The 13,341-nt window shown below is 43.4% G+C and overlaps 1 protein-coding gene across 1 annotated transcript in view; it reads left to right on the top strand.

Moving 5' to 3' along the window:
• RFTN1 (raftlin, lipid raft linker 1) overlaps positions 1 to 13,044 on the top strand; it is a 327,454-nt gene extending 314,410 nt beyond the window's left edge. The window contains exon 10 of the mRNA XM_066585331.1: positions 5,094 to 13,044. Within this exon, the coding sequence (XP_066441428.1) occupies positions 5,094 to 5,546 (453 nt within the window). The 3' untranslated portion in view covers positions 5,547 to 13,044. The remainder of the gene's footprint in view (positions 1 to 5,093) is intronic.
• Positions 13,045 to 13,341: the final 297 nt, after the last annotated feature.

Raw genomic sequence — 13,341 nt, 5'->3', positions numbered from 1 at the left:
TTATCACTGGGGCCACTATGGGGATTACGGTTATCACTGGGGCCACTATGGGGATTACGGTTATCACTGGGGCCACTATGGGGATTACGGTTATCACTGGGGCCACTATGGGGATTACGGTTATCACTGGGGCCACTATGGGGATTACGGTTATTACTGGGGCCACTATGGGGATTATGGTTATTACTGGGGCCACTATGGGGATTACTGTTATTACTGGGGCCACTATGGGGATTACTGTTATTACTGGGGCCACTATGGGGATTACTGTTATTACTGGGGCCACTATGGGGATTACTGTTATTACTGGGGCCACTATGGGGATTACTGTTATTACTGGGGTCACTATGGGGATTACGGTTATCACTGGGGTCACTATGGGGATTACGGTTATCACTGGGGTCACTATGGGGATTACGGTTATTACTGGGGTCACTATGGGGATTACGGTTATTACTGGGGTCACTATGGGGATTACGGTTATTACTGGGGTCACTATGGGGAGTACGGTTATTACTGGGGTCACTATGGGGATTACTGTTATTACTGGGGCCACTATGGGGATTACTGTTATTACTGGGGCCACTATGGGGATTACTGTTATTACTGGGGCCACTATGGGGATTACTGTTATTACTGGGGCCACTATGGGGATTACTGTTATTACTGGGGTCACTATGGGGATTACGGTTATCACTGGGGTCACTATGGGGATTACTGTTATTACTGGGGCCACTATGGGGATTACTGTTACTACTAAGGTCATTATGGGGGTTGCTAATAGGGCTTGTTCATACAGTCGTAAGTGCATTTTGGTCATAAAAATATGCTACCTATTTGCACGAGCAAAAATTGCTTACTCCCGTGCTTTTCAGCCATTCCCCTACCCTATGTATTTGTGCGCAAAAATATTTGCACATGCAAAAACTAATGCACACAGGCTCATTGAAACGTTGCAGAAATACGCAGTAAATACGCTGCATATTTTTACACAATTGCACAAAAAAACATTGAACAAACACTCCCATGTGAACAAACTCACTGACATCAATAGATTCTATTCACTGCGCAAATGCAGCCATGTGAACGAGCCCGTACTATACAATTATAATTGGCCCTATGGCAGCCATAAGGCTCAGTGAAAGTGAGCTGGACCCCCTGATCTAGGAAATCTCATCTGTGCTTTAGTTTACAGAACACTGCGGGTAACAGATAACTCGCTTTCCCCTCCCTGCAGCCTTTCTTTTGATTCTGCGTTTCTCCCTTTCTTTCTGTCCAGCTAGCTTACGGTTACATATAGGGAGATGTTGTAATTGGTAGTTTCCTTATCTCCATTCTGCATTCACACCATTTGTTGTCTTTGGACTCCTGCCCTTTGTAATAATTGATGGACGATCCTTTTTTTTGTTCTTCTGAATTAAATCTATTTTGACTGTAAACTTCTGAGAGCGGGCCGACCACGACTTACAGCGGTTACACAGATGGACATTGGCAGCTAGAGCTAAAACCACCAGCCGTGCCCTCTAACATGTGGATATGCAGCAGTGCAGTGTGTTCATTAGGATGCACATAGAGCTAGGTGTTACTTTGTGTCAAAGGATATAATTAAGTTCATTAATTTATGTACTGTTTTCCAGTACATTTGCATTCTTGTTTAAAATGTGGAACTCCCCATGGAAACGACTAAAAAGAGGGATAAGATGGGTGTTTACAGCTTTACTGAAGCAGTTTTAACATTGCCAGATGGTTTATAATTATTCATGATCAGGATTTAAACGTTCGTGTGTATTGTTAGCTACATGCACGCTTTTTTTTTTTTCACAGTTTCATCCATAATGAATAGAATTTTTAACAACCTGACAGAAGAGGATGACATTCCGAATGATAGTTCAGAGCTGAATACATAAGTCCGGCTTCAGGGCTGTAATCTCCCAGCATCCCTTGCAACTTCAGTGTCTGCATAGTAATCTGTTGTAGGAAAATATTTATTTTAGGCTCTCCACTAGAGCCGTTAGGCTGGGTTCACACGGGGCGGAATGTCCGCACAGCGATTCCACCTGTGGCTCCTAATCCCGAAATTAGCCAGCAAAGTGGACGAGATTTTGCAAAAATCTCGTCCACATGCTGCAGCCAAGCCGCGCAGAAATGGACATGCAGGGTGGGAAATAAAGACGCAGCATGTCAATTTTTTTTCATTTCCGCAGCGGCCTCTGTCTCTATGGGGAGAGATGACCACAGCAGAAATGCAGGCGGCAAAACCACTCCAGAGGCCACCGGTTTTGAAGCTGCGCTTGTCCCGCGGAAATCTTACGTTTTTCCAGTGCGGTCATTTCGCTGGATTTTCGTCGCGTGTGACCCCAGCCCCAGGGGTATTCTGTCAACAAACCTGTTGACGGTCTCCAGTATTATCAGGCATAACTATGCATATCGGGTAGTGAGAGATTTTTTTTTTTTTTGCTATATTCAAAGAGCTCTAACTTTTTTTCTCCGCCTTTTCCATTATGGAGCTGTATAGGCGCTTGTTTTTTGTGGGTTTGAGATGAGTTGATATCACTTGTAAATTTTGGGGTGCATACAACGTTTTGATCCTTTTTATACCGTTTTTGGTAAGCGTTAAGAACAAAAAAAAAATCCGCAATTCTGGCGTTTCTTTTCACCCTTTTATTTCCCAGCATTTGTCATGCGGTATAAAGGGACGTGGTCATTTTGCTCTGCAGATTGATACAATTACAAGAATACTGAATTTATATAGTTTTGTATGTTTTGCTACTTTTGCACACAAAATACTATTTCTTGAATCGAAATTTTGCGTTGCCATATTCTGAGGGCCTTTTTAACTTTTCAGTCCGCGGCGCTGCGTGACGGCTTGTTGTTTTGTGGAATGAGTTTAAGTTTTCATTGGTACATTTTGGGCTGCATACGACCTTTCGACAGCTTTCTATTTATTTTTTTGTAAGGCAGGATAACCAAAGCAGCAGGTCTGGCGTTGGTTTCCAGCATTCACTGTGCAGGTTAAATCTCAAAATGCTTTTGATAGCGTTGGTCGTTATGAACTCGTCAATTCTAATTTTGTGGAGTTTTTAATTTACATTTTTCCATTAATAGTTTAGTTGGAAAAATTATTTTTGTATTTAATTTTTTGGGGGAGGAGAGGAAGTCCAGGTGAAAAAATATATATTCATTTGTCCCACAAGGGGACTGGAAGCTGCAATTGCTTGATTGCTTAATACACTGTATTACTTATGTAGTGCAGTGTATTATTTCTATCATGTTTTTTTCACTGAGGCAAAGCCCCACTAGTCCTCTGCACATGGCAGACTAAGAAGCCATTATTTAGCCTCTGGCTGCTACGGAACCAGTCGGCACGCCACAATCAGATTGTGGGTGAAGGAGGAAGCTTTTCAAAGCCCTTAGATACCTTAGTCTGTATGGACAGTGCCATCTATAGGGTTAAATGGCCAGGATCAGAGTTACCTCTTATATTGGCCACTGCAGTGCGAGTCCAGCTTTCAGTTGCGGCTAGTTCCTACTAAGGACACTGCTTGGTCAGTTCCTGAGTCCACATAGTGCAGCTGCCTTGCCGGTCACCAAGGTGTTAAAGGGGTTTTATCATGAAAACAAGCTGTACATTATTAGTTCATATGGATGTCACAACAGACATGATGGAAAGCCACTCTGTAAGAGGCTCCTGTTCTGGCAAACCCGGCACGTTCATGCATTCCATGGGCGGCCATTAATGTGATATGGCTTCCCCTACCGATACCGGCTGGTCACGGGGGATTACAGTAGCTGGATGGGTGGTAGCTTCTATTCTTAATCAAACAATCTAGTTTAGGTTAGTTTTATATTTTTCTTTAGAAAATCAGTGTCAGTGTTAACTGCAAAGTGCTGACAAGGAAGGCTAGAACTTGTGCTTTCATTTATTCCTAGTAGAGAGCGATTCATTTGGTTTGCAAATCGTGTTTCTGCTCCTCCAGGCTTCCTGTGCAGAACATTAAACTATGACAAAAGCCTTGGAATACCAGCTGCACGGACCTACACTTTCTAGTTTGCTTCTTATCATCTTGGTGTTATTTACATTAGTCAGTGTCAGTGTTAAGTAGGAGATGAACTACTATCTAGTTTTAATAGGCTTATTCTTCTTCCTCCAAGGGTTGGTGAGATGATCACTTCCCATTAGCTTCACTCTTTGATCTTTGGCTCGTATCAGGCTTCCATCATCAATACAGCAAATTAGAGTTATCTTCAAGGCGTCATATTGTTAATTTAATTGTAAAGCCAGCTTTTAGTAAGGCTGTTGGCGCAGTGAGATCAGATGCATTTATAGTGTGACCATATACAGGCATCCTTATATAGGGAAGATGATGCCGTGCACTGATTTCTGTTATTAGTAAGGGTGCCCGTACCCCTTCAGTAGAGTTTGACAAACCGCTAATTCTACTGACTCCCCCATACTAATGAGCGCTCGGTTCTGTGTGGGTTTTCCATGAGCAGAGGAGACGAAGAGTGGCTTTATACGGGCCGATAGTCACCCTAGTAGTTGCCCAAAAGACTGATTACGGGCAACTGACATATTGTGTACACATGGGAACCAATAAGCAAGGGAGGAAGTTGTTGGAGTCATTTGGCTTTTAGTTCACCTAAAAACCAATCATCCCTTGTAAACAGGCAGTCGTTCATCTATAAACGACTGCCTGTTTACTCTGAATGGAGGCGGGTGGTGGGAAGAGATCTCCAGTGATCTGCGACTCAGTGAGCGATCATCGTTGAGACACTGATGGGTACTTAAGCGCCTGACAGTTATCCGGTGTAAAGCCACCCTAAGACACTACCGGACTGTACTAGTGGTGACTTGTCTCCCTGGAGAATAAAGGAATCGGGTGTTGAAATATACCCAATTGTTTCCCCCAACATTGACTGTCATGAGGCCCCATATACATACAATAGTGTGCGGTCAAGCTGAAATCAGTCGGCTCAGACAACTTAGCCCTAATATGTAACGGGGGCACTAAGTCCACCGATTTAAATTTAGTTCTAACATAATACAATGTATTTGAGCTATTTGATATTAATGTTTTACTTGCCTATTTCAGTTTCACTTGAGGTTTTCCAAAGATGAAAGACACAGCAAGTACTCGAAGAAAGGGAAAGGAAAAGTAAATTCCAAAGACAAGGAGACTGACCGAAACAAGAAAAACGAAGAGCAGACAAAAACTGATGATGCGGTAGATATACACGGGAACCACCAAACAGATGGCAATATCTTACTTAAGAGCGATGGTCTTAAGGAGGATGTAATAGTAGCCCAACAGAAAAATGAGGAAGTTGAAGAGTCCCCATTATTGCTTAATGCAAACTCTTCTTCGCTAGTGGAAGAGCCAAGCGAAAGCATAAAGGATGAAGAATCGGGAATCGAAGGAACTAAGGGCATGGAAGTAAAGCCAGCCGATGATGGGGTTGATGCAAAGCAAGCTGAGAACGATGCTGGCGAAGGTGATGTAGAAACCCCACTGATGGCAAATCTCCAGGTTGAGGGCACAAAATAGGACCAGTGGCCTGATATAGGACTTCTAACGCACTTTGACACTGATGATGTACATCCAGAATATTATGCTTCAGTTCTTTTTCTACTATTACATCCAGGAGATTCAATGAGCCTGTGATATCCGATAGTGAGAGAGAATCTTGGTGGCCGTAAGCAAACATCTTAGGCGCTTTCTACAACCCACCTTACAGTCAAATGTCTTTTTACCAAATGGTTAAAATGATGAAAAGTTAGAACAAAACGGTTCGAGGTAGTAAGGCATACACCTAAATTAGGTGACGTTACCGGGAGGGATAGGGTGTCCTTATACACCTTTATTCATTGAGTGACATTTACGCTGTGAGATACAATTGTAACTTTACGGATGACTCCGAGATCGGAGCCGGGAGTTCTTACCCCGCCACCAGAAGGGGGCAGCAAAGCAATATGGAGAGGTCTAAAGTCAAGAAACAAAAAGTGTAATGTTTCCCACTTCACCACATTCTAGATATATTTATATAGATATATAAAGGCTTAAATTATCTGCACAGGTAACTTGAGAACTGTTTTGTATGCAGTGTTTTGCATATAGTTGCACTTCCTATTATTTTGATATAGTTTTGTTTACCGTTTTTGTACAAAGAGATATTCTGTATTGAAAAGATTTAGCTATCAGATATACTGAAACCGGTAATTATTGCTACTTGCAGCCTTACAGCGCATTCTGTTTATTCTTCGTGGGCGGACTTTCTTATAATTAAAGCTTCAAATGACAATTCTTCAAACAGACAAAAAAAAAAATAGCCTTTTATTATCAGCCTCAATTATTGCTTCATCCAAACCGGTGACGGGAAATTCAAAAATGAGAACTTCAGACTAATGTGATCTCCTAAAATGTCACATTTTATGGAGCCTGTAAGTAGGTCTTAGCTATAAGGTTAGGACTACACTGTGACTTCAGCAACAACACAGTTCGCACCCAACTTCGAAGAGTCTGTGACCCACGGATTGCAAAAAATTGCAACGCGACTCGACTGCAGGGCTACACCGCAATCTTTGGCCGTGCAACTTGTGTCGCAGCTGAGGTCGCCGTGTAGCCGTAATCTAAGGACTCATTCACACAGGCATATGCGATTTTGGTTTGTGAAAAGTACACCGCGCTCACTGCGTATGTATGTACACAGGGGTGTAGCTGAAGGGTCATGGGCCCGGGTGCAAAAGTTTATCTTGGGCCCACCCAACTTCTCTTAACTCCTTAACGCAAAGGTGTAACTTGAAGCTCCTGGGCCCAATGCAAGATCTGTTACAGGGCCCCCAACTATAATGCTTTATTCACAGTACTGGGCTCCCTATATGGAGCCCGCGTACAACCGCATCACCTATAGTTACACCAGTGTATGTACTTGTTGCATGTTTTTTGCACATCCATATTCACTGCGTTTTCATGCGCACGCAAAAACAACCCCACAAGGCGGCCCAATTGACGTCCCTTTTTTCCCCACTGTCCCCTGGCAGTAACTACATATGCAGCTGTGTATTTGCTGCATTTTTACGCCATTCCATAGACTTCAATGGTTGCTTTTGTTCCGTTAAAATAGGACATGCTGCATTTTTGTTTCATTTTGTAGACGAACGATCAGTCCACATTACAATAAAAATGCTCATCTGACTACACCAATGCGAATCAATGTGTCGTGTGCTGCCCGTATTACATCCAGAAAATATGCCCCTGTGAATGGACTCCATGCAAACGGATGCTGGGTTTTACCCCTAATGCAGGATCTGAGGGGTGATGCAAGGCATGGGGGTTCACAGAGCTCCAAAGCGAGAAGTCCTAGGTCATGCTCCACCGCCTCAGTGCGCAAATCTCAGTATATCACGTCTGACATCCTCCTTATAAATGACAAGAAAATGCTGTTTAAGGTCTTTTAGTAAATCGCCGTGTAAACGGAGCACAAATACACAGAACTGTAATATATTCCATCCAGAATATTTTTTTTTGTTACTTGGAAGTCATCCGAAGTCATGGAAGTTATATCGCTCTATTAATAGTGAAGAAATGCCGCCTGGGGGCAATAAATCTGCACCATATATATCTCCACTATATATATATGCACATAGATGCACACCCTGGTGTGTACATACCTTCAGGACGGAGCGCAGACACATTGCCACAAAACCGTGTAGACGGAGTACATCAGCCCCGCACTGCCCGGCCCGGGCGTCTCATCAGCCATCGCTTCATCATCTTGGTACATTTAATTAGAGAATCAGGAGCTCAATATTTGTAACAGAATGTGCTTTAAAACTACATTTTGGATTGATGGAAGGCGAAGGGGAGCGATGCGAGACGCTGCGGGTATCATTCTCCTAGTGGTGCAAATACCAGAATCACAGACTGAGGCCGGACTCGCCCGACCGTTCGCATGCAGGCATGCAGCAAGGACACAATGACACGCGTACTTGCTGCATGTCGCCGATCCCCATGCATTATCTTGGCGTGTATGCGCACTTGATACGGTCCAAGATACAGCATGCTGCAATTTTTTTTTGTTTGTGCGAATAATATGTACCGGTGTGAGTGGCCCGATAAAAATCAATGGAGTATTGGTATCGTATGTCGCTGTCAGTGAGGGACAAAACTGGAAACACTTCAATTAGCCTCTGCTTATGCATCTGTTTAATGGACACGTTCACTGCAACGGCGCCTGCGCGATGGTAAAGTAGGGCTGCCTTACAAACAAAAACGGATCCGATAAATACGGATTATAACGGGTGTCTAACTGACGCCAATGGAAATTGAGCCTGCGTTCACACTAGCGTTTTGCCTTCGTTGAGCCATTCCGTCGTTCTGTTCGTGTTTTGAGCGTAGAAACATAATTAAAACTGAAAAAAAAGGATCCGTTTTTTTCCGTATTGATTTCAATAGATTTTAAAAAAATTGGAACGCTTTCAGTTCGCTTCCGTTACATTTTATATTCATTTTTTTTAATTGAACAAATAGTGCGGCGGCCTGGGTTATACGTTCTGTTAAAAAACAGACACCAAATGGAACGAAGGCGAACTGAAAGCTTTCCGTTTTTTGTTTTTTTAAAACCCATTGAAATCAAAGGGGAAAAAAAGTGATCAATTTGTACTTAATTCTGTTTCACTGCTCAGAAAACGGAACAGAAAGACGGAATTATGGCTAAAAGGCCAACAGCAAGTGTGAACCCACCCGCAGGCTTCAGTTTTCATCTGTCAGGCTGGCTTCACACGGGGGGATTTGCATGCATAAAGCATGATTCAATGGGTTCATTCTCATCGCTCTTTTTTGCGCATGAAAAAAACAACCTCGCAGCACGCTCTATTTTTATGCACGTTTGCGCACCAAACATCCCCAAAGAAATCTATAGGAAGTGAGCAAGTGCGCAATAATACCAGCGCAGTTCTGTGGAAAAAAGAACACATCATTAGGCTACATAGCCTTTAAAACCACAGCGGGGGGTGTTCCATCCGGTGCCAATGTGAAGTGGGCCTGCAAGGACAAAAGGTATACTAATATGTGCCAAAACATGCGCAAAAGCGCATCGTTCACAGTGCAAATGCCCAGCGCTTACACAAGCGCCTTTGATCCATCACTAAAGCCTAAAACAACCCTAATCTAAACCTACCCCAAGGCCGGGGGCAGACCAGCTTAGTTTAGTTCTGTGTTTTAGGGACTCTGTAATGGAACTAATATATCTATTCACATGGCTGTTATTTGAAAACGCTGCATACTCCATCTTTTGCGCCAGTGCCTCCGCATTGGTATTATTGTCTATCAGTATAAGAACAATGCGGAGGCAAAACTGATGTCTGTAACACGTTGGTGATACAGATCCGTATGACAGGCGTGTTTTAATACAATTAAAATGGATGTAACTTTTTTTGTTTTTTTCCCCAATGATTTCAATGAATTAAAAAAAAAAAAAAAAAAAGCAAACAGAAAGCGGTCAGTTTGTTTCTGTTTTTTTTTTTCAACCAATTGAAATCAGTGGCATAAAAAACAAAACCGTTAATTTCCGTTTTCATTCAGTTTCTCTGCTCCAAAATTGGAAGAGACAGAATTATGACGGGAAAGGTATAAACGCGGGTGTGAACCCGGCCTAAGGAGTCGCAAAATGTAACAGATTCATTATCTGACTGTGCCAAGAGGTGACGCAACGCAAAACATGTATAGAAAGAGGCGCCAAATCGGTCAGCCAGCGTGGATCATTCTTTGCACTTTCTGCCTCAATATTAATAAATCTGCCCGTTGCATTAACAAGCAAGTTCACAAGAATTCCGCTTCATACTTCTGTTTCGCTTCTGCTCCTCTGGTCTCCCGTTTCTTAAAGGGGATGTCCCATTATTACTTCTCACATTCACTGTACAGTTCATAAGACATTAAAGGGGTACGGTCCCCACCGAACCGCAAAATACTCGGATACACTTAAATCACTGCACAAGTCGATCAATGGGAAAGCGATAGGCAGAAGTATGTATTCATCTTTGCACTCACCTTCTATATAGACCGGCACATATATGCGCTGCTTGGTTTTTGTTTAACCATAGTTGTTATCAAGAAAGAATAAATAGTTTATCTATAAAACACAAGTTCCATAAGTTACTAGCAGGTTTGTGATTATTTTTGTGTCACGTGATTTTTGGCATTCACAGCTATTTCCGAGTTACATAGGTCTTCAAATATAGTAACTAAATTCGAGCAGCCTTAACTTCTAATAACGTAAGAGGGTGACGTAGTGTCTACAGCTCATAGTAGTGCCAAGTAAAATACATATATAGCAGTGGTTGGAACTGAAAACATAGGCAGAAAAGTTCCCTAAAACATCGTTTGAAATCGGAAGCCTTTATGAGAACACTCGATAAATACTAAATTCTCCATATGGCCCAACGCATTTCACAGTTTGCTGTTTTGTCTTTGGAATACTCCTTCCTTGGAAAGATTTTAGGTTTTTTTAGAAAAACTCTTGCTCATTGCCATCCTAAACCCTGATCACACTGGGTCAGAAATGAATCACTTGCCTAAGTTAATTTGGTTAAAGAATTTTTCTCATGCTTAATACATTTTCCCACCATTTGCCAAAGTGTGTAAATTGATTTTTTTTATTATTGGTACCACTTATACATCAGCAATAGTGGGTATCTGTAAATCATCACATTTACTATCATCCCTACGAACTAGACGGCTGTAATCCCCTACGACCTAGACGGCTGTAATCCCCTACGACCTAGACGGCTGTAATCCCCTACGACCTAGACGGCTGTAATCCCCTACGACCTAGACGGCTGTAATCCCCTACGACCTAGACGGCTGTAATCCCCTACGACCTAGACGGCTGTAATCCCCTACGACCTAGACGGCTGTAATCCCCTACGACCTAGACGGCTGTAATCCCCTACGACCTAGACGGCTGTAATCCCCTACGACCTAGACGGCTGTAATCCCCTACGACCTAGACGGCTGTAATCCCCTACGACCTAGACGGCTGTAATCCCCTACGACCTAGACGGCTGTAATCCCCTACGACCTAGACGGCTGTAATCCCCTACGACCTAGACGGCTGTAATCCCCTACGACCTAGACGGCTGTAATCCCCTACGACCTAGACGGCTGTAATCCCCTACGACCTAGACGGCTGTAATCCCCTACGACCTAGACGGCTGTAATCCCCTACGACCTAGACGGCTGTAATCCCCTACGACCTAGACGGCTGTAATCCCCTACGACCTAGACGGCTGTAATCCCCTACGACCTAGACGGCTGTAATCCCCTACGACCTAGACGGCTGTAATCCCCTACGACCTAGACGGCTGTAATCCCCTACGACCTAGACGGCTGTAATCCCCTACGACCTAGACGGCTGTAATCCCCTACGACCTAGACGGCTGTAATCCCCTACGACCTAGACGGCTGTAATCCCCTACGACCTAGACGGCTGTAATCCCCTACGACCTAGACGGCTGTAATCCCCTACGACCTAGACGGCTGTAATCCCCTACGACCTAGACGGCTGTAATCCCCTACGACCTAGACGGCTGTAATCCCCTACGACCTAGACGGCTGTAATCCCCTACGACCTAGACGGCTGTAATCCCCTACGACCTAGACGGCTGTAATCCCCTACGACCTAGACGGCTGTAATCCCCTACGACCTAGACGGCTGTAATCCCCTACGACCTAGACGGCTGTAATCCCCTACGACCTAGACGGCTGTAATCCCCTACGACCTAGACGGCTGTAATCCCCTACGACCTAGACGGCTGTAATCCCCTACGACCTAGACCGCTGTTATCTCCTACGACCTAGACCGCTGTTATCTCCTACGAACTAGACCGCTGTAATCCAAGTGTACCGTATGATACTGGCTGCTAATCAACTTTCCTAAACCAAACGTATACAATAGCAGGCACCAGATCTGTAGGACGCTGTGCCGGTGCTCAAATCCAAGGGCGTACCTACCACAGCAGTAGGCCATGCAGTTGCTATGGGACCCATGGAGAGAGGGGGCCAAGTGATGTTTGGTTCCTCCCCCTTCTCAACTAGAATTAGTGCAGGACTCCCCTCTCCAAAGGAACTAAATTGCTCAAAGACAAGGGATTGGGAAATGTGTTAAGAGCCATTAAAAGAAAGTAGATAGGGAACAAATCGCCAGACCCTTCTGTCGTTGCCGCCACAATCCAGCATCTTAATAAGGAATCCAATTTCATCTATAGAGCTCCCTCTCTTCTATGTACTCCACTGCTCAGATCTCTATTATTTGATGCTCAGAACTGGCCGTAAACTTAGTCTTGATTTTATTTGTCATATTATGTTAAGAAAAGTTGCAAAAAGAAAACCTGTCCCAGCTTTATCTGCATAGCAGTGCTGTGAGAATCGGGAGCATCCCCTACCTATTGCTTTTAGACATGTACAGCCTTGTCTTAGATTGTATTGCAACATCTCATCTTGTCCCCATGTCCATAAGGGGGTGTATACTGTAAATACTGCGTGTCGATTGCTCCACAGTGACAGTGTGTTCCATAAAAAGAGGCAAAAACAGTTGATCTACAAACTGGCATGCAGAAAAGACGTTAATTGGCTAAAAAAAACAATTAAAAACCTTCAACAATCTAGCCTATGAGCTCTTCTGATGGGATGGACTATTACACCATTCAGACATTCGGTGGTTCTCAGGTCTGCTGCAGTGCCATTATATTGCCATACTGTACCAGATGGTAAGTGAATCTGTAATGTATATAACTCTGTACTGTATTGATCAAGGTAAATGCTGGGATGTTTCCTCCCGGTGGGCTACAGTATATTATGTACCATGCTATATTGTGACCAGTTTATTTCTGAATGTATTACCGTTTTGTTGTGTTTTAGAGTTAAACATGCTTGAAGCAAATTAAAATATATATATAAATATTGTCCTGCAAGCAATGGCCACTGGTTGGTTAGATTTGCTGGCTCACTGCATTTTTTATGTTGATCAATAAACTTGTTCTTCACGTGTTTACGTGGCTGTTATTTCCTTTATGCTATCGTTTTCTAGTACTTTGTGTTTTCATGAACCGTGGCTCTACATTGTAGTAGGAGTACAAAACTGTCTCACCAATGCATATACAGACACACATAACACTGTTAGCTATGTGTAAATGCATGATTAGAATTGTGGGGTGATTAGATGAACAGTCTTGCGACCTGAGGCCCTAAAAGTGGTTCCCCTCTTGGCCTATAAAAAGGTTCTCAGAGGCTCCTTGTGTGTAGTGACCTCTTCTTCCACTTGTATAGATCTTGTTGACCACTAGAT

This window comes from Eleutherodactylus coqui, chromosome 12 (assembly GCF_035609145.1).
Source record: "Eleutherodactylus coqui strain aEleCoq1 chromosome 12, aEleCoq1.hap1, whole genome shotgun sequence".
NCBI classification, from domain to species: Eukaryota; Metazoa; Chordata; class Amphibia; order Anura; family Eleutherodactylidae; genus Eleutherodactylus; species Eleutherodactylus coqui.
The sequence above is the reverse complement of the archived record's forward strand: the minus strand, read 5'-3'. Positions and strand labels throughout refer to the sequence as shown.